This window comes from Haliotis rufescens, unplaced genomic scaffold (genome assembly GCF_023055435.1).
Source record: "Haliotis rufescens isolate VD_foot unplaced genomic scaffold, xgHalRufe1.0.p SCAF_16, whole genome shotgun sequence".
Classification (NCBI taxonomy): domain Eukaryota; kingdom Metazoa; phylum Mollusca; class Gastropoda; order Lepetellida; family Haliotidae; genus Haliotis; species Haliotis rufescens.
In genome coordinates, this window is record NW_025963846.1 from 3,290,488 (window position 1) to 3,315,421 (window position 24,934).

The following is a 24,934-nucleotide window of genomic DNA, read 5'->3' on the forward strand; positions in this document are numbered from 1 at the left end:
GAATGTCTACCTCCCTAATTTAAGGCAAATCATTGGATGAGAATAGCTAACACGCGTATTTATTTTTTGCTGTTTTGTTTTTGTTATTTAGCGCCGTACTCAGCAATATTCCAGCTATATGACGGCGGTCTGTAAACAATCGAGTCTGGCCAGACAATCCAGTGATTGACATGATGGGCACCGATCTTCGCAATTGAGATACTATGACATGCATCAACCAGGTCAGCGAGGCTAACCACCCGATCCCGTCATTCGCCTCTTACGACGGGCATGTCACCTTTTCCGGCAAGCATGAGTTGCTGAAGACCCCTATTCTACCCCGGATCTTCACGAGTCGCGTATTTATGATGAAGTAAACATAATGTGCGTGTATAACGTAAATGGGTTTATTCTATCCTGATGAGTGACATATCCAAACATAGATCCGATTAAGCGACCCACTTTATCGCCACCACATTGACAGAATAATATATCCTAAGATATATAATGTGCCCCTTAAAAGTAGGCGTGCTTAATACATACGTGTTTGGCAATCTGTACCATTAAACCCCGGGCGACAACCACTTGAACACGCGCCAGTAATCTTGTCACATGTTTCTGTGCTATTAAGACAATTGCATCGTTCTCCACAGCCATCACCAAACCAGCCGTCACTGCAGACTGAAACGTACAAAGATATATCTGGCGTCCACAAGAAAACTGATGCTTATTTGAGGACAGGGAATTGTCGACTTGAATGTTTGATTTTGCACCTTTTACCAATATATGCTACCACGCTTACGAAGGATTTAAAATGTAAACACAAAGGTGAGAGAAATAGAGTGTATCCTAAATTGCAGATGTCCTTCATACATACGTGTTAGGCAATCTGTACCATTAAACCCTGGGCGACAACCACTTGAACACGCGCCAGTAATCTTGTCACATGTTTCTGTGCTATTAAGACAGTTACACTCTTGTTCACAGTCATCTCCAAACCAGCCGTCACTACAAACTGAAACGTGCAAAGACATATCTGGGGTCCACAAGAAATATCATTTTTGTTTACGGAGCTATCTACTGATGTCGAATGGTCTGACCTAGAACTCTTCACGAGCACGTGTATGGTGCTGGCAAATCGAGAATTACATTTGTTTTTTTTGTTTATTTGTTGTTTAACGCCGCACTCAGCAATATTCCAGCTATATGACGGCGGTCTATAAATAATCGAGTCTGCACCAGACAATCCAGTGATTAATATCATGAGCATCGATCCACGCAATTGAGATCGATGACGTGCATCAACCACGTCAGCGAGCCTGACCTCCTGATCCCGCCTATTACGACAAGCATAGTCGCCTTTTACGGCAAGCATGGTTTGCTGAAGACCTAATAAGAGCGAATCTTGGATTAGAACCATGAAACCCGTTTAAGATTTTGGCACGCCAAAGAAACGCAACTTTGTATAGCGAATTGCGGCGACGTAGAAGTCTGGGCATTCGTGATCCCTGTTCACGTCTAGACACCTGGTAGGTAAAGATGTGTTACAAGGTGGATATTGTTAATGTATCTACGTGTAGCGCTTATGTTTACGACATTCGTGGACATTCCGGCTAAGGCTAATGTCCGTAGCAACCTATGCTTGTCGTAAGAGTCGACTTACTAGATGGGTTGGTCAGGATCGCCGACTTGTTTAATTGCATGTAATCGTATTTGAAAATTACATGGATCGATGCTTGTGATGTCAATCACTGGCTTGTCTGGTCCAGATTATATTATGTATTGGCCGACGTTATACAGTTAAAATATTGTTAGTTGAGGCATTAAACAAAAAAGGCAAAACAGAGTATACGATGTTAACAACATTTGCATTGTTCAAATGGCAACACGAATAATGCGCGTCAAATAGTTGATAGATCAAACTGACTGTATTCTAGGTCTCAATACTCGCAATAAAATACAGCCTAAAAGTAAGAGTAAAGGGGATACATACAGTTCTTTCATTTCCTCACCAAATATCAACACCTCACACAGGGTCACGAAGGTCCTTCTTGGTATTTGTATGGTGACCTTGTTTCCCGCAAGAGGTTGTCGACAGGTAACGTCAACGACTGACGAAGGAGTGACATTCTGTGACCAGTTGTAGCACATTTGTTCACCCACAAGTATCTGCATGCCTTTGTCTCGGGCTCTATCTATGAAAACACACACTCGTGACATACAATAACAATTAAAACATAAAGGAGCGTCTATTACCAGATGTACATTATCTCCATACTTATTATGTTCAGTTGCGTTACCACAATATGCTTAAACGTTATATGTAGACTTCCACTGATAACCCATCTCTAGATACCTATAAAACTACAGCTTCCACAGCAACAATTAATAAACATGAAAATAATGGTACAATACACGTGTACTTTCTATATATATTATTATGCAGTGTTTTTACTTCATCTGAACTGAGAGATACGTAGAAGGCATGGTCCAGTGCTGTACTCACGGTCATGACGCAGATAAAGTTTAATGTGGTGAATCCTTTCCGTGCTGGACGTGTTCAGGTACACAGTCCACATAGGGAGCATTTGTTGCAGTGTGTGAGAACATGTATATGGCTCGCTATAGAAACCTGTATTAACCCCGCCATCTACAGCATGTTCTGCGGTGAAAGAATATTTGTAAAGTGGCCGACTTATGTATTCCCCGTAGGTACTTGTTTGGTTGGCAGGCCTTCCTCTGGCAACATTTTCTGCAGAAAACGTAAGTTTCATATATAACACAATATCAATTGAAATAAAAACATCTCTGGAGAATATTATGTATGTAGCAGATCCCAATACACTTGAAAATACATTCCCCTGGTAATAAATAGAAGCGATAAACCCCTTCCATAATCACATTACATTATCTCATAGCAGTATTATCCAAACAACATATGCAATATATCTACACAAATAATACTATGTGAAATAACGAAAGACAGAAATATGGTACGATATAATATACTCTTGTACAGTTTGACCAGAAATTACTGAGAATGAGAACATTGTAAACTATAGACTTTTTATGTCATAGACCAAGGGATAAATAATGTGTAACAAACACTGCTTACCTACAAAACAGCACACTGCCTATTAAGGAAGTTAGAAAAGTCATACTGTCCCAATATCTCGCAAAATCTGCTTTCATATCACATATATTTTTGATATTTTTTTGTTTATTGATATTGTCCTTCAGGTCCGGACTGAAGTTGGGCCACTCCAGGAATTTTGCTCGTTATACCTTTCCTGAGAATACTTAACTCTATGTTTTGGATCATTGTCTTGCTGGAATACCCACCCGTCACCATACAAAACTTGTGCTGTTGATAGGCGAGTATCAGTCAACACGGCACTTGTCATGTTACGTTCAGATACACATGGCACCCAACAATGACACCCCACCCCACACATGAAATAAAGTCGCTATATGGCTGATATAATGCCGATGGGACGTTAGGCTTTGACTCACCCACATGACATTTAGTACTGTACATTTGACGCTGATATATTGTTTTTTCTGTACCTTTGATCCACATTTTATGCGGTTTGGATATAGCCACGCTGAACTGTCATCTGAGAACATAAAATTGTCCCAATTGAAATAGCTATGCTCCAAACGTCGTTCTTGCTGTTCAGGTTTCAGGAGTGGTGGTGTAATTGCTCGTGGTTTCTGCATCCATTGTTCGCACATGCGTTCTTGCTGTCTCTTTAGAAACATAAACAGTTCCTCTATTAAATGCCTTATGCTTTCTATGCTCATGCGTCTGTTTTAAGACGACAATATACCAAGTCGCCAACAGTCAATTTCTTTGGCCTACCTGGTCCCGCGTATTGTGTTCAATTTCAAAACACGTTACACAGTTGATAATGGAATGTCTGGTCTCTATGTAATGACCTGTGTTGATCTGTTTCCTTCATTGTGTAGCTCAGAAATAATGTTTCTTCTTCCCAAAGCTGCCATTTCCATAGTGGTCTTGTTTGCCGTCAGCAAGCTTGTTTACCAAGGGAGACAACTCAGGTCATACTTTACAGATATGACATGCGGAGTTGTCTCCCTTGAATCAAAGCCAGAATAAGTTCTACATATACCTTTGATATGGTCAATATTCATGGCCAAAATGGTAAGAAAAATTCTCAACAAACTCTGGTCAAACTACACTTTCAATATTTGACAAACTCACGTTTCTGACAGTACGGACCAAACCACCCATCCTGACATCTGTCTGGACTGCCGACCTGGCTACAAGGGGTAGAGGGGAACTCGGTGCAGGCAGTAATGGTGTTACAGTGACACTCCGCCGCTGCCCAACACAGAAACTAGATTTGATGCAAGGTAACCATACTTACGAACACATAAAATTTAGCTTATATTGTAACCCCAAACTAGGTTTTGATATATTAAATTCTGAACATCTTCTGTACATGTTACCTGAATTTTGAAAGAGGTTCGAGCGAATCCCTCATTGAGAATTGCGTACGAAATATCTTAAAAAGAATTTATCCTATATCTTATAAAAAAGCGCCACGTGTAGTTTGAGATAATGCCAACTATCTTCAGCATGAGTATTAGACGTTTCTATCGACTTTGTCATTGTAGATGTAACATACAGGATATCTACTCCTGGTTTGATTGAAATAGGAGTGAGTGAACTGTATGCACACTAGGCAATATCGCAGCCTTTTCCTGATGGCTGGAACAAGAAACCAAGAGTTGCAAGGGATGCAGGATTGAAGCAACTATAAATAGATATGTCCTACCGATAAAATCGTGGATTGATGAGACCAAAAGCACGATAATCAAGAACCAATTCATGGCGTTTCCCTTCTGTCACTGGAAAAATGAAAATGAAATAATATCAATTGTTTCATTCAAAACCATGTGTAAATCATTGAACATAACAACCACAAAGCATGCACAAATCAGTCATTTAAAGGAATACCTGATCTCCTTGCCCGAGGTCAGACACCTCGGTATGACCAAGGGCATTACTCCTGAGGATGGTCACGTGATAAAGATAATTCAGCTTCAGATTCAGTTTCGCATGCATTAATAGCAAAGATTCCCATTCACTTGCTGCATGTATTTCCCTGAATGTCTTATAGGAATACTGAGAACCAGATAATTTGGTACACACACACACACACACACACACACACACACACACACACACACACACACACAAAGTGTCTTTTAGTAACTCGTTTGCTCCCCTTGGTTTAACTTAAACTGATAAGACGCTCACAAAAAAATTGCTTGACTGTGTGGATTCTGCAATTGCAAGGTTATCACATATCAGACAGTAAATCTGAAAGATCTTGTTTTCGGTGTGAGCGGGCATGTGATTCTAAGCTACCTGAAAGAAATCGATATGAATCATCAATTTTAAATATGTATGCGAATAGCTAATTGCTTGTTTTTAAATTTGGTGTGATGGTTTTATCAACTGACATTATTAAAGGCTCTGTCCCAGAGTGTCACCCTGTGTGACATGCAATCAGAATCGATGTAACTATCATTAACCAGTGTTTTAAGCCAACTACTTGCTGAACATATGTTTTTAAACATTAGCTAGTAATGTACACATCAACAGGTAGCTAAAGTGATGGCGCAAATCTTGCTGGGGTATCGTGAAGGAAGCTGAGGAACCGTAAGTCTCTAGCTTTGGTTACAGTGTTTTAAATAGTATCAAATAATAGTGTTATGCCAAAATATGTTTTACAAATTTGGTTTTAAATATGACTCTGTATTCAGGACTCACTTGTATGTATCTCAACGTGTTCACGTCGCTGTATGGCTGAAATAATGCCGAAGCGAGGTTAAATTTTAACTCACTCCCTCAATCAATCAAATAGTGTTCTAATGAGTCAATAACCTCGGCTGCGTTAAATAGGGTAAACACAGAGGACCTATCCCTAAAAAAAGTGTCTTGGACAATACTACAGACGAACAACGCCTGAAAGTCAAATAAGTGTTATAGACTAAAGTCACTTGACTGAGCGAGGAAATTCTAAACCTACCAAATATACAAGGTACTTGACCTAAAAGAGTAGCTAGACTCACAATCGTTGAGAAAGGTACAGGATCAAATTAAAGAGTAACTTGACTCCAATAGGTATTTGACCAAAAGTAGGCAATCATGGAAAAAAACACGGATTACTAGAAAACCGGAGTATGAAAAAGCCAAGCTAGTAAGTAAAGCTCAAAACAACCAGGGTAAGTCAGTCCTAGATTTTCGTAACCTGATTTTCGAATGACCACCCAGTGCGCGGACCTCGGAGAGAACAACTTGCCCTGTTCAGCCGGGGAATGATATATACTGGAGAGCTAAACAAAGTAAGGAAAACCCGAATAACCAACCAACTGCTAAACCAGTAGGGGAAATGTAAGTACCAAACTAAAGCGCTGAACATATGCTCTCCAACGGTACCACTAAAGATGTTCAACCAGATATGCACAATTATTGAGGTGACAAAAATGACAATAAATACATAAGAAATATCTACCAGTACCAGATAATCGCACTACTGCGTGAAAATCAAAGTTACAAAAACATTTTCAATACATGAATAAGTTTGCGTACATATACGAGATAACATATACAATACATATATGATAAAAGAATGCGATTAAACCGCTAGATAATTCAATTTACGGGTCACTGTCGGAAATACTCAATTATAAAGCGGAGAGAAAAATATTGTTTGATAGTGATTCATAAACACATGATATAATCGGAATCGTATACTCGACGCAGGTGTTAGCAGAGATTTCTTATGGATATTGAAAGGATTTTCTCGCTTTTATTTATAAGCTTCTTATCCATCTAGCTCGGCGTGAAAACAAGAGGTCCAGGACGATTGTAAAACTACGATTATGAAAAGGTATGTCATGGGAGTTGAGGTTATTTTATGTATTAAATGTTCGAGGTTATCCCTTAGTCATACTTATAGTTAACGTTCAGATTATTTTGGTGACACTTTGCGAATACGAGCATGGTTAAACAGTTAGTATATCCATGCATTTATTTGCACTTTCTTCACGTAATCGTTTACTTTCATTGCCTTTCATTGCACTGTCACATACATTTATATCACAGCTATATCACCTGTGGACGAGTTCTCGGGTCATTTTGCGTTGCGACAGGCCTATTATGTGACGGAGCACATACCTTTAGCAATCAATTTCAATGCTTATGAAGCTATTTCAAACTGAAACCTGTACCACAAGTGCTCCTTTATCGTCTCTTTATATAACGCCATTAACCCTGAACGAATCTGAATGAAACACGTCATATTTACATACGTACTTCTCATATCAACTCTCATTTTCAATCTTTCAATTTTGCGACTTCAAAGAATTATGACAACGAAATTATGAGTATGTCTCTACCATCAACACCACTCCTTGATGACATAATGGCGGACTGACGACGATAGAGTGTGTACTGTTTCTTCCGGAGATTCAAATGTCATACAAGCTTCAACAAGTAAGTGCAAATATGGTGTCTTAAATTAAGAAGTACACACATTTGAAGTAATATGCTTTAGAGGTTGCTACTCTATGGCAATGACATTTATATTTCATAAATACATTATAATAATTCACCAAACCTGATCACAGGTGAGTTGGCCAATCACTCAAATTGAGGTATGATATAGGAATTACCCGAATGTGCCGAATATGCCAAAGATAAATACACTGTCTCCTGGTCATGAAATAGTTGTTAGGTTAGGCAATCTATAGGTCTCCTAACATACAGTATCAATTCACGAAGGAGTCTTTACTACTACTACTACTACTACTACTACTACTACTACTACTACTACTACTACTACTACTTTACTACTACTACTACTACTACCACCACCACAACCACCACCACCACCACTACTACTACTACTACCTCTAATACTACTTCCGTAGATTAAATATAGACTTTTGGATGGGTATTGTAATCTGATTCCACGCATATCCAGAGTTTATTATTTAATGCCTCATTATTAAAAAACACATTAATACAAAAACAAACGCAGTCAAGATATAGCTTAGATTTTGTGCATTTCAACCGTATCTCGCTAGATTCCGAAAAATATTATACAAATTAGGATTTCTATACACTAACTTAAATTGAGGGAACTATAGCATAAATGTGGGCAAGTTATAGCTCTCAAACCTTTTACAATATAGCTCGGTTGACTGCTTGTGGTGTGAGGTTGTTTTCCGTCTGAGATAGCAAACGATATTTGTGGAAACATACCTTATACGCTATGAAGCAATGATACACAGGTATCGTTTCCTATCAGACGGAAAACAATCTTATACAAATAAAACGTTTAATAGTTACAGGGTACATAGAAATACAATAACATATCACGCAAGGTATCAGGTAAGTGCCCTCACGAAGGGCCACTCTCAATTACATCAGAACATGACGTCACAGCCAAACCTAACTATAGCGTCTGAATGTTACGATACTGGCTCTATCGGTCCGGCTGATTCAACGGGCGCCTTACGAGGCGACTAATGACATAGGGGTGCATAGGTTTAGAAGACAACTGAGCTGATTTAGATAAGAAACCACTCGACAAATTCCAAATGGAGGGTTTGGCGAAGTGCAACAGTCCTTAATGTGCATTAAAGGCAAACTCCGCCAATTGACGTGCGAAAAGCTAGACAAAGGCTTCATTCGGACGTTGGAGAAAGTGATGGTCAGGTCGAATGACGTCATACGACTTTTTGGGGCATAACTAATTTTTGATGACGTTTACTTATTTCTAGGCTTTCGTATGGAGTTCTATGTGTGAACAACAGCTGTTCAATTACCACTCGCCGTTTCTTGTTTGTATTGATTCACATTTGATATGATCATGGTTAGAAACGATCATCAGCAACCCACGCTTGTCGTAAAAGGCGACTTACGGGATCGGGTGGTCAGGCTCGGTGACTAGGTTGATGAATGTTAGGATGTCAATCACTGGATTGTCCAGTGTTAAACAACATTGAACAAATAAACAAAGGATATGATCAAGATACTCAATAAGGATTCTTTTCATCCATTTTAGGTAAAATATCGGTAAGGATCTCTTCCATTCACTGTTCTCCTTTGCGATTGATAATGCTCTGAAAACATACTCTATCAGAATGACATAAAGTGTAATGTTTCTCACAATATCACAATATAAAGTATACCAAGGGGCGCGGAGGGTGTCATAAAGTGTGATCCTAATGTATGTACTGAGGTATGTACTAAGTGTGCCAACGTGTGAACCAAGGTGTGTATCAAGGTGTGTACCACTATATTTGTACCATTGTGCGTATCAAGGTGTCAACCAATGTGTGTACCAGCATGTGTACAAATGTTTGAACCTATGTGTATACACATGTGTGGACCAGTGTATGCCCTAATGTGTACACTGTTTTGTGTTTAAAGGTTTATAAAATGGTATGTGCCCATCTTCCAGAGGCAAGGGCGTTAGCTGACTATAAAAAGTCCAGTTTCCACTCTTGCCGAACTAGGCTGAAATTCCGGAGTCACACATTGGCTAACTAACGAGTCTATGCATAGTCATATCAAAATCGCGTAACGAACGAGACATCAAGTTCGTAAACAACATGGATTTCAACGTGCAGATTTTGCAGGATTTGTAGGATTTGCAAAGCATGCGTACCATCAACTTGGCGTCGACAGATATTTTCCAAATCTTTTATGTTTAATCAAGGTGCTCAAGTGATTTGATGCACTTTGCCGGGTAAGATCCGTTTTATTACAATACAGATCTTGATTATTTATCTGATCGTCTTGACTGGGCGATGCCATTTTGTTTGAAGCATATGCAAGTGATATGAGAGATGGAATCGGATTGGTCTATAGGAGGGACATAGAAGGGACATAGCTCGTAACAGCCACTGGTGGCGCTACGACAGAGCCTGAAAATTCCAGCCTGGTTCGGCAAGGGTGGAAACTGGACTTTTATCATCCAAAACTGGCTCCCACAGGAGATATTGCTTGGGTGAGATCAAGCGATAGATACATTGTAGATATCGCTGCAATACAATTGCATCACAATGCTTCGCAGAACATTGTGACGCCAATGGTTACCATGACGTCAGAATCAAATGACATAACTCATGGCTCTGCTGCTGAAACTGTTAGCAGTACTTTTAACACTTAAGATACTGCCTATTACTGTCTACAAACTGAAAAAGTTGGAAGAATGATGTTGGATGATAAATAAAATCTCACCCGAGTGTCTTTTGATATCAAATATATCAACACTCGTTGATAAGAGTGGAAAAGTTCCTCGGCAAGCCTCGGACTTTTTCCACTTTTATCAACTCGTGTTGATATATTTGATATCAAAAGAGACTGGGGTGCGATTCTCTTTATATACATTTATGAATGATGAAAAAAACCTACTATTTTCCATTCAACACTAATTTCTCTTTGACGTTAAATGTATATCTCTTAGTTTGAAAGGACGTAGAGATGTTATTTCATTACAATTGTTATGAGTACAAAAGTAAGACGCTGTCCAGTAATGAATGACGCACTAAATCCATAACCTACATATTCAAAAGGATTATGTACATATTTGTTGATGGAAAATTGTAGTATGTTTTCATAATTACACTACACAATCCTATTCAGCAAAGTACTCATACAAGAATGCCCAAATTATCTCACTTGGTCCTTGTTGAGAAGGAACATTTGATTTGGTAGCCCCTCATATATTTTCTTATTGCAGCAATGTTGGTTGGTTGCTTGGTTGGTTGCTTGGTTGTTTTACGCCGCACTCAGCAATATTCCAGCTATATGACGGCGGGCGGTAAATAATCGAGTCTGGACCAGACAATCCAGTGATTAATATCATGAGCATCGATCCACGCAATTGGGATACGATGACATGCATTAACCAAGTCAGCGAGCCTGACCACCCGATCCCGTTAGTCGCCTCGTACGACAAGCATGGGTTGCTGAAGACCAATTCTTACCCGGAATCAAAACACCACACTTTGCTCGGATGATCCTTTCAATTTAATCTTTATTCATTTTTAACAGAACATAGTTAATTATAGACGGACTTCAAGTTCTTCCAGGAGGAACAATATCGATATTACTTGAATACGAAATGTCAATTAATATAACGTTGACGACGTCGACTATATCAGTTTGATAAAGTCCAGTCACGCTGTTATTTACAGTTTGACAAGGCGACGTATTGTGGAAAACTAAAAAATAATCATAACAATGCTGAAATTGTACAGGAACTGGAAATGTAAAAACAAAAGCAAAAAAAATATAATTTTTTTATTATAAATCATATTTAACGGTGAAAAGCTGTCTATTGAGCAGTATTCATGTTTTTTCTCAGATGTTTGAAAATGCCAGTGCGATCGCATGGTCATGTGGCCCTGTGAGCAGCGCAAAGGTCACAAATTACGTGAAGTCAAACAACGATGTAGCAGTCGGATGGATGACCGCGGTCGGCAGGTTGACCCCTGAGAATGTTTGGGGCCTTAGTCCTGTTTCACATTTAGCACATGGGGTGTCTCCTTTATTCGAACAGTGTCTCCGTTCACCAAGCAGTGAATGGGTACCCGGTAGCATGTCTGTTAACTTTCTAGTGCCTCACGGGCAGCTAGGGTTGTATACTCCCCTGGGAGAGGAGAATGGATATCGAGTGCCCACATCCGTTCATCGGGGTAAGGGCTTTGAGCATGCTTGAGGGTGTGGTTTTGGCGCATTATATGCACATTATCGGTGTTTTTACTAGTCGTGTCAAGCATAATAGTGCTACTATGTGCCAACTCTAATAATCATTTTATGTACAAATCCTTGTTTGAATATTGAACTATCCTATATTTAAGGCTGTATTAGCACGGGTGTACAAAAATGCTATTTCCTGTATTACCAAATAATTTTGAGACAGATGCATCACATATAAAAGTATATTTCACATATTGTTCACAACGCCCATATTTGTATATTGCCCATAGTTGTCACACGTGATTTTGTAATGCTCTAATTGCATTATGAAGATGGGTTAACGTTGGCAGGACAGTCGATATGTCCTGGTTTTAATAATACATAGAGTTAGACAAGCCTGGACATTAACTGCAATTTCAGGGAATAGGAACGAGAACGCAGAATACATCCACACACATTTAAGCTTACTGTTTTGCAACGTCTTTGCTCTTTCATATATATTTCATACGATACTAAATACGTCCTTGTTCTTAGCATTGCGTACATGGAAATCCGCACCAGTGTAATACCAACGCTTAGCCTTGGTGTTATTTTGTAACCTAGTAGTATTGTTGACTAATAGTTCAACAACTTCATTTGGATTGTGAAGCTACAAACAAAGTTTCTGGTAAATGAGCTTCCATCTGTCAATGGAGCAGATGTGTCTTCCCATGGTAGTTAATGTCTTACTGTTTTCTTACAAACCTATTATTGCATGTATATATGTAATACCTTTTCACAATATGTACAGATCTCATATGTCATAACTACAATATTTTAATTGTCCCATAACTATTACAGGGAAACGCTGGGACCATGTATGTGTGCAATGTACCTAGTGGCCTGTATTTGGTACGGTTCATGTGTATTAACATAACAGTGAGAATGCTCGTTTAAAAACCCAGTGAGCCCTTCCACGACATTTTCAAAATAAGTTTCTCCTACACCTACATGAACGTGTGTATTCATGCATGAAACCTCGTTCAAAGTCAGAGTGAATGCAACATTGTATTCTGTGCTGGCGAATGCTACCACCTGTTTAGAGCTTGTCGATATGTAAAAAGGTATAGGATATATGGCCATTATTCATATCAAAATATAGTTAATGACCTGGTGCATTTGGCACATTGCTTTGAATCGTGTTTGAATCATGTCGAATCTACATGGTAAAGTTTTCGAGTCGAACACTCAAATCAAACTTGCCTATGCATAACACGCTAGTGTCATAATACTGTACATAATTAACTTCTATAATTGATCATTGAACATGTATATATTTACTGGAAACCATAATAATCAATTGTTCTATGCGCTTACTACCGGGCAAAAGAAAGTATTCACCCACGTTTGATGGCGGCTAAAAATGAAACAAACAAAAAATGGTTATTCGATGATGATGTGTTTGATACAGGTATCATAGTTGTGTTTTGGACCTCAAGTGTGCAGTATGTTCGGTGATGTTTTCAGCCTAGTAACGTTTTCATAACGTTTGTAATTTTTGGTCAAATCAATTTCTCATTCATCTGTAAATAATGTTTGTTTTCAGGCAAACAACTAACATACATGCACTGTGAACTGCTTAAAGGGAAACTTATAATAAATACAAAACATCAACGCCAGATAACACCCAGTTTGGATCATTCCACTGGGTGTAAAGCTCGAAATAGCGGTGAATATAAAATGAAAGGATATCACACAAATACAGTGGTGACACCAGGTTTTCGAGAAAAGGGTAAAACAAATCCATTCTAAGATATGACTTGAGTTACTTTCACATTCTCCTAATTTCAGAATAAGCCCTTACCTTGTCGCAGCTTGCCACGAGCAACCAGGAAGCAAAATACGCGCACAGGCACACAGCTGTTTGTCGTGAAGCAGTTGCATCGAGTAGGACATTGTTATATGAGTCATCAGAGTAAACACTAAACCGCGTCTACTGCTTTTTTTATTCTTGAATGTGATAATATGATCTCGAATTCTCCGGGTTATTCAGTCATAAAATAAACAGAGTGTATTTTGTGAACATTTTCCTACACTATAAGCCAAAAATGTGTACACAAGTTGCCTTTAGTTTAGCCCTCCTATGGACTACTGTAAGGATCGAAGGCTATTGTAAGTCCCTGTTAAAGTATCGGACTTCAAATCGTCGGTGTGTAAGGTCTGCGTGTGTACATCCTGCTTGTTTGTCTGTCTGACTGTTTATTGTTTAACGCCGCACTCAGCAATATTCCAGCTATATGACGGAGGTCTGTAAATAATCGAGTCTGGACCAGACCATACAGTAATTGACATCATGAGCATCGATCCACGCAATGGGGATCGATGACCTGCATCAACCAAGTCAGAAAGCCCTGACCACCCGATCCCGTAAGTCGGCTCTTACGACAAGCAGAGTCGCCTTTTACGGCAAGCATGGGTTGCTGAAGACCTATTTTACCCCGGATCTTCACGGGTCCCTGCTTGTTTGTGTAAGATCATCTGCCTGGTAATTAATGATAGATTCGGTTGTATATAAATGTGGCTATGAATAGTAGTTCAGTATTATCACGGCTTTTCAGCTATATTTAAGAGGAAATCCCTGGAGTGATGCAAGCACGAGATATTTACCAGTTTGGTGAAACACACGAGCACGGGTATGATGCCGACCAATATTCATATTTATAAACACAACGAAACTAAAAATTCGAACGTAGACCATTGCAATTTATTACTTAACTAAATGACGTTCTGCTAAAATGTACTTATGACGACGTTCATTCAAATTGGTATATATTGGATGATGCAAGTTTCTGAAATGGGTGTACCTATGAAAATATTTACAATATGTATATTTATCATTGTTGATGTCCAAGAGTTGACATTCTGCCACCACACAATTGCAAATCCGCATCACAGCTTTATCTCACGTAAACTGGTTCTCCCGCTACGCGGCATTTCCATCATATGTAAAATATAAAAATCCTTCTATAATCATACGTGAATCATACTAATCCATAATCATATCGTTTTTGTAATCCATTCCAACAAATCTATTCTCAGCTGAAACTTGTACCGCAAATGACCCTTTGATTAACTCGTAATATAGTCGACCAAACATGCTTACTGACATCAACTTCCATTGTTTTGCGACCTCAAAGGGTTGATGAAGAGCCTAGTATCTTCTTCACGTTTCCTCAGCCATTACAAGGATATCAAGTCTGCTATAGAACCAGCGAAGTATATACGTATATGAGATTATAAATTGCTTGTTAGGGCATTATGTAAATTCAGATAGTCATTACACAATTTCAGTGTAAATCTTAGACGTAGGTGTGAAAAAAGGATGTTAATGGGTATCTGTAAAATCTGCCAATTAAGAGAGATTTCATGCTTTCTTAGTATGTGATAAGTATGAACATCTTAGAGAAAAGTATGTTCCGATGTTTAACAATAGGCATAAAAACAGTATTTTAATGGTCAGTCATATAAATTCCAACAACTCTGCGGTTCAATCTCATTGAAATCAGACCTTAGTTTTCGCTACCGCTAAACAAAGATCTGAGGACATCCCATTACGGGTCACCTCAGAACGACCTCTCGCAAACTTTGACCGACCAATGAAATGACTGACAAGAAATCGACATTAGCCAATCAGAAGGCAGCTTTCTCGAGCTTTACGACACTGGTTTCAAACTGGCGACTACGCGTCGAAACATATTTTGACGTATTCTCGGTTAATTTTTTTAAGCTGATAAAAAGAACATTCTGGAATGGCTTACAGATTGCCTAGATTGTATGGATAAAATCATAAAACCCGTCGTTTGGAACACCCTCTGTTAAATATTTCGAGGTTGCATGATTAGAAAACACATTCCGTCTGTCACTTTCCTGATCTGGTAAGCGACGCTCTGATTGGTTGGATGAAAGGTCGTTCTGACGTGACCCGTAATGGGATGTCCTCAGATCTTTGCTTAGCGATAGCGAGAACTAAGATCTGATTTTAATGAGATTGCTCTGCTGTTATACGTTCATCAGCCATATTGTTGAAATGGATAGTCTCTGTCGATAGTTTTTATATATCATATATGTCACGTGACTAAACAAATGAATCTTAAAATGTCAACTGTACAATTGGCCATGTGGCCTTAAGTACCGAAAGCATACCAAATAAAACAAGAAAATGCATGAATATGATGTTTATGTCACAAAGTGTTATCTTTTTGCCGTTTGTAAATGAAAGTAACTGTGAGGTTGGAGTGAGAAATGTTCCTTCCTGGTTTCAAACAATCAATACAAGAAGCGGTAAACCCACAGTGAGGTCAAACACATAAGCACAATATAGTTATGCTGATACTAACTTAATGTAATGGTATACAGTTCATTTATACTCTGTGATAACGCACCTGTCATTTGAGTCCCTTAAATGATCTCACAGTAACCCCCACCGCCAGCTCAGTGATGAATTCATCAATACCTGGGGGCGGTGGGGTAGCCTAGTGGTTAGAGCGTTCGCGCGTCACGCCGAAGACCCGGGTTCGATTCCCCACATGGGTACAATGTATGAAGCCCATTTCTGGTGTCCCCGCCGTGATATTGCTGGACTATTGCTAAACGCGGCGTAAAACCATATACACTCACTCATAAATACCTGTGCTAGGCGCTCTGTAATATTTGAACAATTGTCAATTCAATAATCGCCCCATATCCAATGACGGAAGTATAAAAGAAATGTATTGTGTACAGATAAATCCGTCCATTCCTGTGTGGACATTAATTCATTGCCGTCTTGTCAAACGAAAATGTCAGGTTGGTTGCCGTTATAATATATTGGGCTTCTGTTTCACAGTATCATGTTTTACACCGCTTTTAGCGATATTCCAGCAACATTGATATCACGACAGGGGACACCATCAATGGGATCCACATATTGTACATATGTGGAGAATCAAACCCGGACCTTGGGCATGGCAAGCGAATACTTTAACCATTAGGCTACCCCACCGCCCCTCAATTGGTGTCATACTCATGGTAAAGCGTCACATAAAATTCAGCGTAAAATAAGAGATGGCATCCAGAACGAAGCATGCTATTCTGCGTGTAGCGTCAGTCTAAAATGCGAGGAAGTGTAGTTTACATACATCTGTCTGTGTGATTAATGGCTGCGCGGACCTAGCTAAGCAAATATATTACTGACAATTCAAAATATTTAGGAATTATTTGGGATAATTTAGGACATAGTGACTCAACGTGAAGATTTATCGCTGCGTTATTGTTAATCAATAAGGAAAGTTTATTCAGTGATACTAAACGCGAATCTGATCCAGCACTGTTAAACACGTGTTAAGACCTGTGCATTGTTATGTGAAGATAGGTCCATTTGTACTTCATTTGTGTGAGATAGTATCCCGTATAAGATTTTAAAGTTTGTCTGTTGTTGTGAGATGTTATCAAGCGTTAAGTGTGAGATTGGATCAGTGTTCAGAGAGAGAGAGAGTATAAAGTCTCAAATATGAGAGGGTATGCGGTGTTGAGCGTGAGATAGTGGCAAGTTTGAAGACTGTAATTAATTTTTTTGTACACTAGTACATAAAAATTTAACTTTAAAGTGATATCCGGTACGAAGTATAAAGTGACATCCAGGATGTAATATGAGGTTGTTTTCCGGGTATGATAGGAAAACGATATCCGGGATGTACATACATGTAGTGTATTGCAGCTAGAATGGAAGGAATTAACAACAAGTGGTCCACGCGTTTTCAGGGAATGTCTGACTGTATCAATAATGATTTCGCAAGTAGTTCAAGATATGATGGCCACAGATACATTAAGTCTTTACTTGTAACCGAAAGATATTTCAGAAATACAACTTACAGGAAACTTTGACAACACCTTTAGAAAAATTCGTTTCCAGCTTTCCAATATACAAAAAAAAATATTGGCAAATGGTTGTCTTGTTTATGAATGTAGAATGCAAACGAGTCTATCCTCATACTTGTGTAAAAGCTTCTCACCCATGCTTGTTGATCCTTACTTGGTACCCCCACTTCTGAATGCCTCTCAAAGACGTTAAATGCAGCAGGGTTTGCATAAATGTGTGTGCTAAGGTGTATTCAACTGGTTGTACCAATGTATGCACTGAGATGTGTACAGTTAAGGTTTGTATTTGAGTTGTACCAGAGAGTGTACTTAGGTGTGTACTAAGGTGTATTCAGCTGATTGTACCAATGTATGTACTAAGATGTGTACAGTGAAGGTTTGTATTTGAGTTGTACCAAAGAGTGTACTTAGGTGTGTACTAAGGTGTATTGAGCTGAATGCACCAATGTATGTACCAAGATGTGTACAGTGAAGGTTTGTATTTGAGTTGTACCAAAGAGTGTACTTAGGTGTGTACTAAGGTGTATTGAGCTGAATGTACCAATGTATGTACTAAGATGTGTACTGTGAAGGTTTGTATTTGAGTTATACCAAAGAGTGTACTTAGGTGTGTACTAAGGTGTATTCAGCTGATTGTACCAATGTATGTACTAAGATGTGTACTGTGAAGGTTTGTATTTGAGTTATACCAAAGAGTGTACTTAGGTTGGTACTAAGGTGTATGAACTGAATGTACCAATGTATGTACTGAGATGTGTACAGTGAAGGTTTGTATTAAGGTTATACCAAAGAGTGTACTTAGGTGTGTACTAAGGTGTATTCAGCTGATTGTACCAATGTATGTACTAAGATGTGTACAGTGAAGGTTTGTATTTGAGTTATACCAAAGAGTGTACTTAGGTGTGTACTAAGGTGTATTCAGCTGAATGTACCAGTTTATGTACCAAGATGTGTGTTCTGCAGGTTTGTATTTAGGTTGGTTGGTTTGTTGTTTAACGCCGCACTCAGCAATAATCCAGCTATATGACGGCGGTCTGTAAATAATCGAGTCTGGACCAGACAATCCAGTGATTAATATCATGAGCATCGATCCACGCAATTGGGATCGATACCCCTGATCTTCACGGGTCTTGTATTTAGGTTATACCAAGGAGTGTGTACTAAGGTGTGCACTGTGTCTGCAAAAGGGGTTCACCAAGGTGAGACTGCCTCCGCGGACTGATGAATAGAGCGTCTTCCTGGAGGACGGAAGGTCGGGGGTTCGATCACAGGCCTCGTCATACAAAAAGACGTTAAAAGATGGTACGTGTTACTCTGCCTGACGCTCGGCATTAATGGTAGAAAACAAGGACTGCTCGGTTCGGGTAATCATGTTCAAACTGCGGTATGGTATCTCAGTGGGCTGGTACTGTAACACCGATTATATAGTGCAATACTCTTGAAGGCGACGTTAAGCCCCATTTCACCTCACCTGACCTAGGTGTCTACCTATGTATTTATCAAAGTGTTTATTAAGGTGCGTAATATTGTGATATCCCTTTGGGTTGTAGGAACTTGTAAAAACAAAACCAAGATGCCTTCCAATTTAGTATGCATATACTAGTTTTAAAAACGCACGTGAATCAACTAGGTAACACTTAGACTAAAAAATGTACATATCTGTTGATGCATATGCAACTGTACTTGTTTCATAAATTTACTACAAAATATTCAGCAAACGTTAAATGTCTGAATAAAATCCCCATAAGATCACTCCTTGTTGAAAATGAGCATTTGATTTGGCATGAATCATACACTGCAGGGCAACAGGTCGTGCAAACACCTATTCATTATTTTTTGTTAGGTTTTGAAATATGCTTTAGAAAAGTCACGTCCAGTCAGTCCTCGGGCGCCTCTTTTCCATGTCGTTGTGACCCAAGGTAATTCCAAAGGTATTTTATGTAGCTGCAGCGGTGAGTTATTTCCCACTGGTAAACATGTATATAACGTATACTGTGAACCAACCCTCTCAATTGAGATTTGAGCATGACCCATTTAACCTCCACGTATAAGGAACTAAATCAGCTTTATATTCAGTGCACCTGAATTCGAACAATGTGAAACACACTATATACTATATCTTAGACTAGCTTCTACGTCCATAAACGATGTTGTTTTATATAATTAATGCTTATAAGTCAGATGGATGCAGCACACCTATAAGATTCTGTTCATATTATGTTCACAAGGATCCTATTTACGTATTGGATATACCTCGCCCGAGTTATTTATGTAATGCTCTGATGTTATTATATATTTATATACGGACGGTTTGGTTTGTTTTGTTTGTTGTTTAACGCCGTACTCATATAAAAATCGAGTCTGGACCAGTCAATCCAGCGATTGACAACATGTGCATCGATCCACGCAACTGGGATCGATGACATGCATCAACCAAGTCAGCCAGCCTGACCACCCGATCCCATTAGTCGCCTCTTACGACAAGCATAGTCGCCTTTTATGGCAAGCATGGGTTTTCTGAAGACCTATTCTACCCCGGATCTTCACGGGTCGGTGTAACTAGTTATATATGGTGAATGTATAGACATCTTTTCTCGTTTGAAAACGTGTTGAACCCTTCCATGACACCCGCGTGTGTGTATCCATGCATGAAACCTCGTTCAAAGTGAGTGTTAACGCAAAAGTATATTCTGTTGTACTTCACATCCGATGTACAAAATGCAAACGAATGCCACAACCTGTTTAAAGTTTGCCGATACGAAGAGTGATAAAGGATGATGGCCGCCACACCACAATAATTAATGCTCCGGGGCTTTGATATATTTCTATGGTTCGTACCACCTCGTGTATGCAAAAGTGTTGGATCGACACACTTAACACACTTAGATCGACAAATCTAAAAGCCAATTTGAATGCTCAGCATATTGACGGCATAATACTGTCAACACTATTTTCTATTTCATTCAATGATGTATGTGGCAACTTATGAATACAGGCAGGAAGCCATACCATTCAAGTTTCCTAACGCTCTTACCACATCTTGTTGGTTAGTTTGTTGTCTTACGCCGCATTCAGCAATATTCCAGCTATATGGCGGCGGTCTGTAAATAATCGAGTCTGGACCAGACATTCCAGTGATTGATATCATGAACATCGCTCCACGCAATTTGGATCCCCTCGATTTTTTACAGACCGCCGTCACATAGCTGGAATATTGCTGAGTGCGGCGTTAAACAACTAACCATCCAACCAATCGCATTTTCGAGCTTTGGTTCATTACGTTTGATTTTAAGTTAATTTTATAAGGCGGCAACGCGACAATGCGACAATGTTCCTTATAGGATTCCATAGTCTATAATTAACATGATGTAGCCTATTCGGTGAAGATTGGTCGCTTGGTTACTGAAGACTTATTGAAACAACATGAAATCAATTATTCACAATCGTGCCATAAAAAATAGTACAATTTCAGTCAGAAAGATTGCTTCGGAAAAACATCTTACCTTGTCTCACCTTGGTACAAGCAAACAGGAAGTAAATACGCAAGGCAAGTAAACATACAACTGCGTCCTCTGCTATGCAACATCGACTATGAAATAATTATTTTTATCATTAAAGTGGGCACTGAATCACGTCCATGTATTTTCCTCAATTTGATTACAATGTTTATGAATTGCCGGGGTTCTCTGGTTGTCCTCTGGTGTTAACGGTGTATATTTACTCGGTAATAAAGCAGAGAGAGGGTGGTATTGTGTTCTACCCTATATGCCTCAAGCGTGTAAACATGTGATCAATGGCCCACTTGTAAATGCGATTGTGGACAATTGTAACACTCTGTTAAAATTCAAATAGTCGATGTGTAATGCCACGTGCTTTTTGATTTTCTGTCAGAGATAGTTTGTCTGGTTGCTTCCTTGTTTGTTGTTTAACGCCGCACTCAGCAGTATTCCAGCGATATGGCGGCGGTCTGTAAATAATCAAGTCTTGACCAGACATCCAGTGATTGAAAACATGAGCATCAATCCACGCAATTGAGATACGATGACATGCATCAACCAAGTCAGCGAGCCTGACCACCCGATCCCGTTAGTCACCTGTTACGAATCTACTGGAGTCAGTTAGATACAGCTACGAACAGTATTTAGACGGAGAACTAAATTTAATACGATAACTTCTGAAATGCCTATCATCTATGCACCGGTGTTAGGCGTCCTATAGTGTCTGAAAAAATCCTTCTGGGTTATCGTGCAGGAAGTTGAGGCACCGTAAGTCCCCATGATCCCCAATGAGGTGGCCCGGCTTTGGCCACTAGCTAGCCCACTGAGATACCATGCCGCAGTTAAAAATGCCTATATACTGAACCGCAAAAGAAACGACACCATGGATAGATATATGAGCAACCTTATTCGTCCAAACACTGTTAACATACTTTGAGACATATTAAAAAGATGAAACTTGGCAAAACTGATCATCAAGGTTGAAATAAAAGTGTCACATGTTCTTAAAGTGAAACAAAACTGTTGTCTCTGAGAAAATGCCAGTGAGTATATCGTGTGTCCGCCATGTGCATTGATGACTGCTGTGCAACGTCGATACATGGCATGGATGAGGCAGTTGATGAAGGCCATAGGCACTTGAGCCCCCACTCTGAGGAACGCCTGACGCATTTCAGCTGCAGTTGTCTGCCTTGGTCGGACGTCATTCAGCCGTCTTTGAATTTCGTCCCACAGGTGCTCAATGGGAATTAAATCGGGACTGAGAGCAGCCCTCTGCAATGTTCTGATGCCATTCTGCTGGAGGAAGTCTCTTGTTGATCTCGCAGTGTGGGTACGGGCGTTATCATGCTGAAACTCGTCACGAGGTTGCGGCGACGTGACAAATGAGGTATTGCTAGTGGTCTCAAGACTTGTTTCAATGTACCGAACTGCTTTGACACCATTTGCTCTCCCTGGACTGATGTTCAGGAAGACCATAGGGCCGACCCTCTGAGCAAGACCAATTCCACCACACACCATGATGCTCGGACCACCCCACGAGTCTCTCTCAACAACACAAGCATCCGAATAACGTTCCCCACGGCCTCGCCAGACTCTCTCTGCCATCTGCTGTTGAGATACAGTAACGGCTCTAGTCTGAGAAGAGGACTCTTCTCCACTGCTGATGGCGCCAATGCTGGCGCTGTGTTGCCAACTGAAAACGGTCCCTGCGATGACGTGGTGTCAGAATGGTTCCTCGGTGTGGCCTGTGACAGTGGAGGTGTCCCCGTGGTCTGTCGAGCAATTTTCGCAGCAGTAACAAAGCGATCTTGAAGATGTTGTCTATCCTGACGTCGGGTGGTGACCCTTGGTCTTCCACTACGTTGTCGGTCGTCTGTAGTGTTGGTGGTCTGGCACCGTTGCTTGAGCCTGTATATGGCCCTTACGTTGAGTTGAAATGCATTGGCTTCTTGTCGGGTGGTTTGTCCAGCTTGCAATCGTCCAAGGGCTTGGTATCGCTGATATCTTGTCAATCTTGACATGTGGTAGCAATTCAATAACGAATGAATGTTATCCGGTCTGGGTGGATTTTTATAGGGCAAGACATGGGGGAACGCATGTGCATTTCAATTTGAACGGAACTCACGTGCATCGGGTTACCATGGCCGTTGCCGTGATGCGTTTTGGCAATCGGTTTTATTATCATCTGCTTTTTTTTATCATCAAGTTTCATTTTTCCGGACAAAGTAGTGTTAAAATTTAGAAACTTTGATAAAAATAACCAGATATTTAAATGACAACTTTTTATGCAATGTTACTTGGGATGACGTTTCTTTTGCGATTCAGTATATAGATACCCAACTCAGACACAGTATATTGACTATGAGCCGAGCAGTCCTTGTTATAACCCCCTAGTGCCGAGCGCCAGGCAGCGTAACAACAAGTACCTTCTTTGAAGGTCTTCTGATTTAACGCGTCCGGGGATCGAGCCCCCGACCTTCCTCTCTCCAGGCAGACGCTCTACCACTAGACTACAGTTGGTTGCTTGGTTTGTTGATTAACGCCGCACTCATCAATATTACAGCTATATAACGGCGGTCTGTAAATAATCGAGTCTGGACCAGATAATCCAGTGATTGACGACATGAGCATCGTTCTACGCAATTGAGACACGATGACATGCATCAACCAAGTCAGCGAGCCTGACAACCCGATCCCGTTAGTCGCCTTTTACGACAAGCATGGGTTGCTGAAGACCTATTCTTTACCCGGATCTTTACGGGTCAGTAGTTGTTGTAGTTGTATACTCGGTAATTGCACCAAGCAACCAATACTAGTTTCATAATAACTGCGATCACTTACCTTGTCCCACTCTACCCAAGAACAACCTGGAAGAATGTAAGAGAGATGCACAGGAGTGTACACTGTGAAGGGTAGCACGTGCATCATTAAAGTAAACACTACGCCAACCCTTTTGTTTGCCTAGAGAATTCGAACACGTATGTTTTAGAATCCCGAATGCGATCGCATGTGAGTGTGGGGTTACTCGGTAATAAAGCTGGGACCGGTGTATTGTACTGTTGCATGCTTCTGTCCCAAAATACCCCGCAACTCTGCACAGCGCCTTACATGACAGGGTAAGCGGCGTAAAACCATACTCACTCACTCACCATATGAAAGAGTCAAAAGTCAATGTGAATCAAATTTCAGTCATGCTGCTTTTCAACACAGAAGGTATTCTGGGGTGATTTGCTCTCGCTCGGGAAAAATCGGAGTTTCGACACTCGTGCCGTGAACATAGTATGACATGAACACTCATAAAATATCCTCTATTTATTTGAATGTGTATACAAGCTTGTTTGTTGTTTCACGCCGCACTCAGCAATATTTTAGCTATATGACGGCGGTCTGTACATAATCGAGTCTGGACCAGACAATCCAGTGATTGACAACATGAGCATCAATCCACGCATTTGAAGATTCTGGGGTAGAATAGATCTTCAGCAACCCATGCTTGCCGTAAAAGGTGACTATGCTTGACGTTAGAGGCGACTGACGGGATCGGGTGGTCAGGCTCACTGACTTGATTGATGCATGTCATTGATCCCAATTGCGTGGGTCGATGCTCATGATATCAATCACTGGATATTTACAGACCGCCGTCATATGGCTGGAATATTGCTTAGTGCGGCGTTAAACAACAAACAAACCAACAACCAACTTTATCAAACAGGAAAACAGACACACTATGGCAGCGGAAAGGGAACACACAGGTACTTCCTCATCACGATCGTCATGCAGAGAGAAAAGACACATATTGGAACTTATTATC

The 24,934-nt window shown here is 40.0% G+C and overlaps 1 protein-coding gene across 4 annotated transcripts in view; it reads right to left on the bottom strand.

Moving 5' to 3' along the window:
- Positions 1 to 21,228, bottom strand: part of LOC124144893 — a 38,248-nt gene extending 17,020 nt beyond the window's left edge. The window contains exons 1-7 of one of the 4 annotated variants that reach the window (XM_048396791.1): positions 21,130 to 21,228; positions 4,782 to 4,854; positions 4,205 to 4,324; positions 2,486 to 2,731; positions 1,992 to 2,174; positions 857 to 994; positions 523 to 660 (exon numbers count right to left, since the gene is read on the bottom strand). In XM_048396791.1, coding sequence (XP_048252748.1) covers positions 523 to 660; positions 857 to 994; positions 1,992 to 2,174; positions 2,486 to 2,731; positions 4,205 to 4,324; positions 4,782 to 4,836 — 880 coding nt within the window. In that variant the 5' untranslated portion in view covers positions 4,837 to 4,854; positions 21,130 to 21,228. Of the gene's footprint in view, positions 1 to 522; positions 661 to 856; positions 995 to 1,991; positions 2,175 to 2,485; positions 2,732 to 4,204; positions 4,325 to 4,781; positions 4,855 to 13,574; positions 13,888 to 21,129 lie in introns of those variants that run through there. The other 3 variants (XM_048396790.1, XM_048396792.1, XM_048396793.1) reach the window with 3 other exon arrangements.
- Positions 21,229 to 24,934: the final 3,706 nt, after the last annotated feature.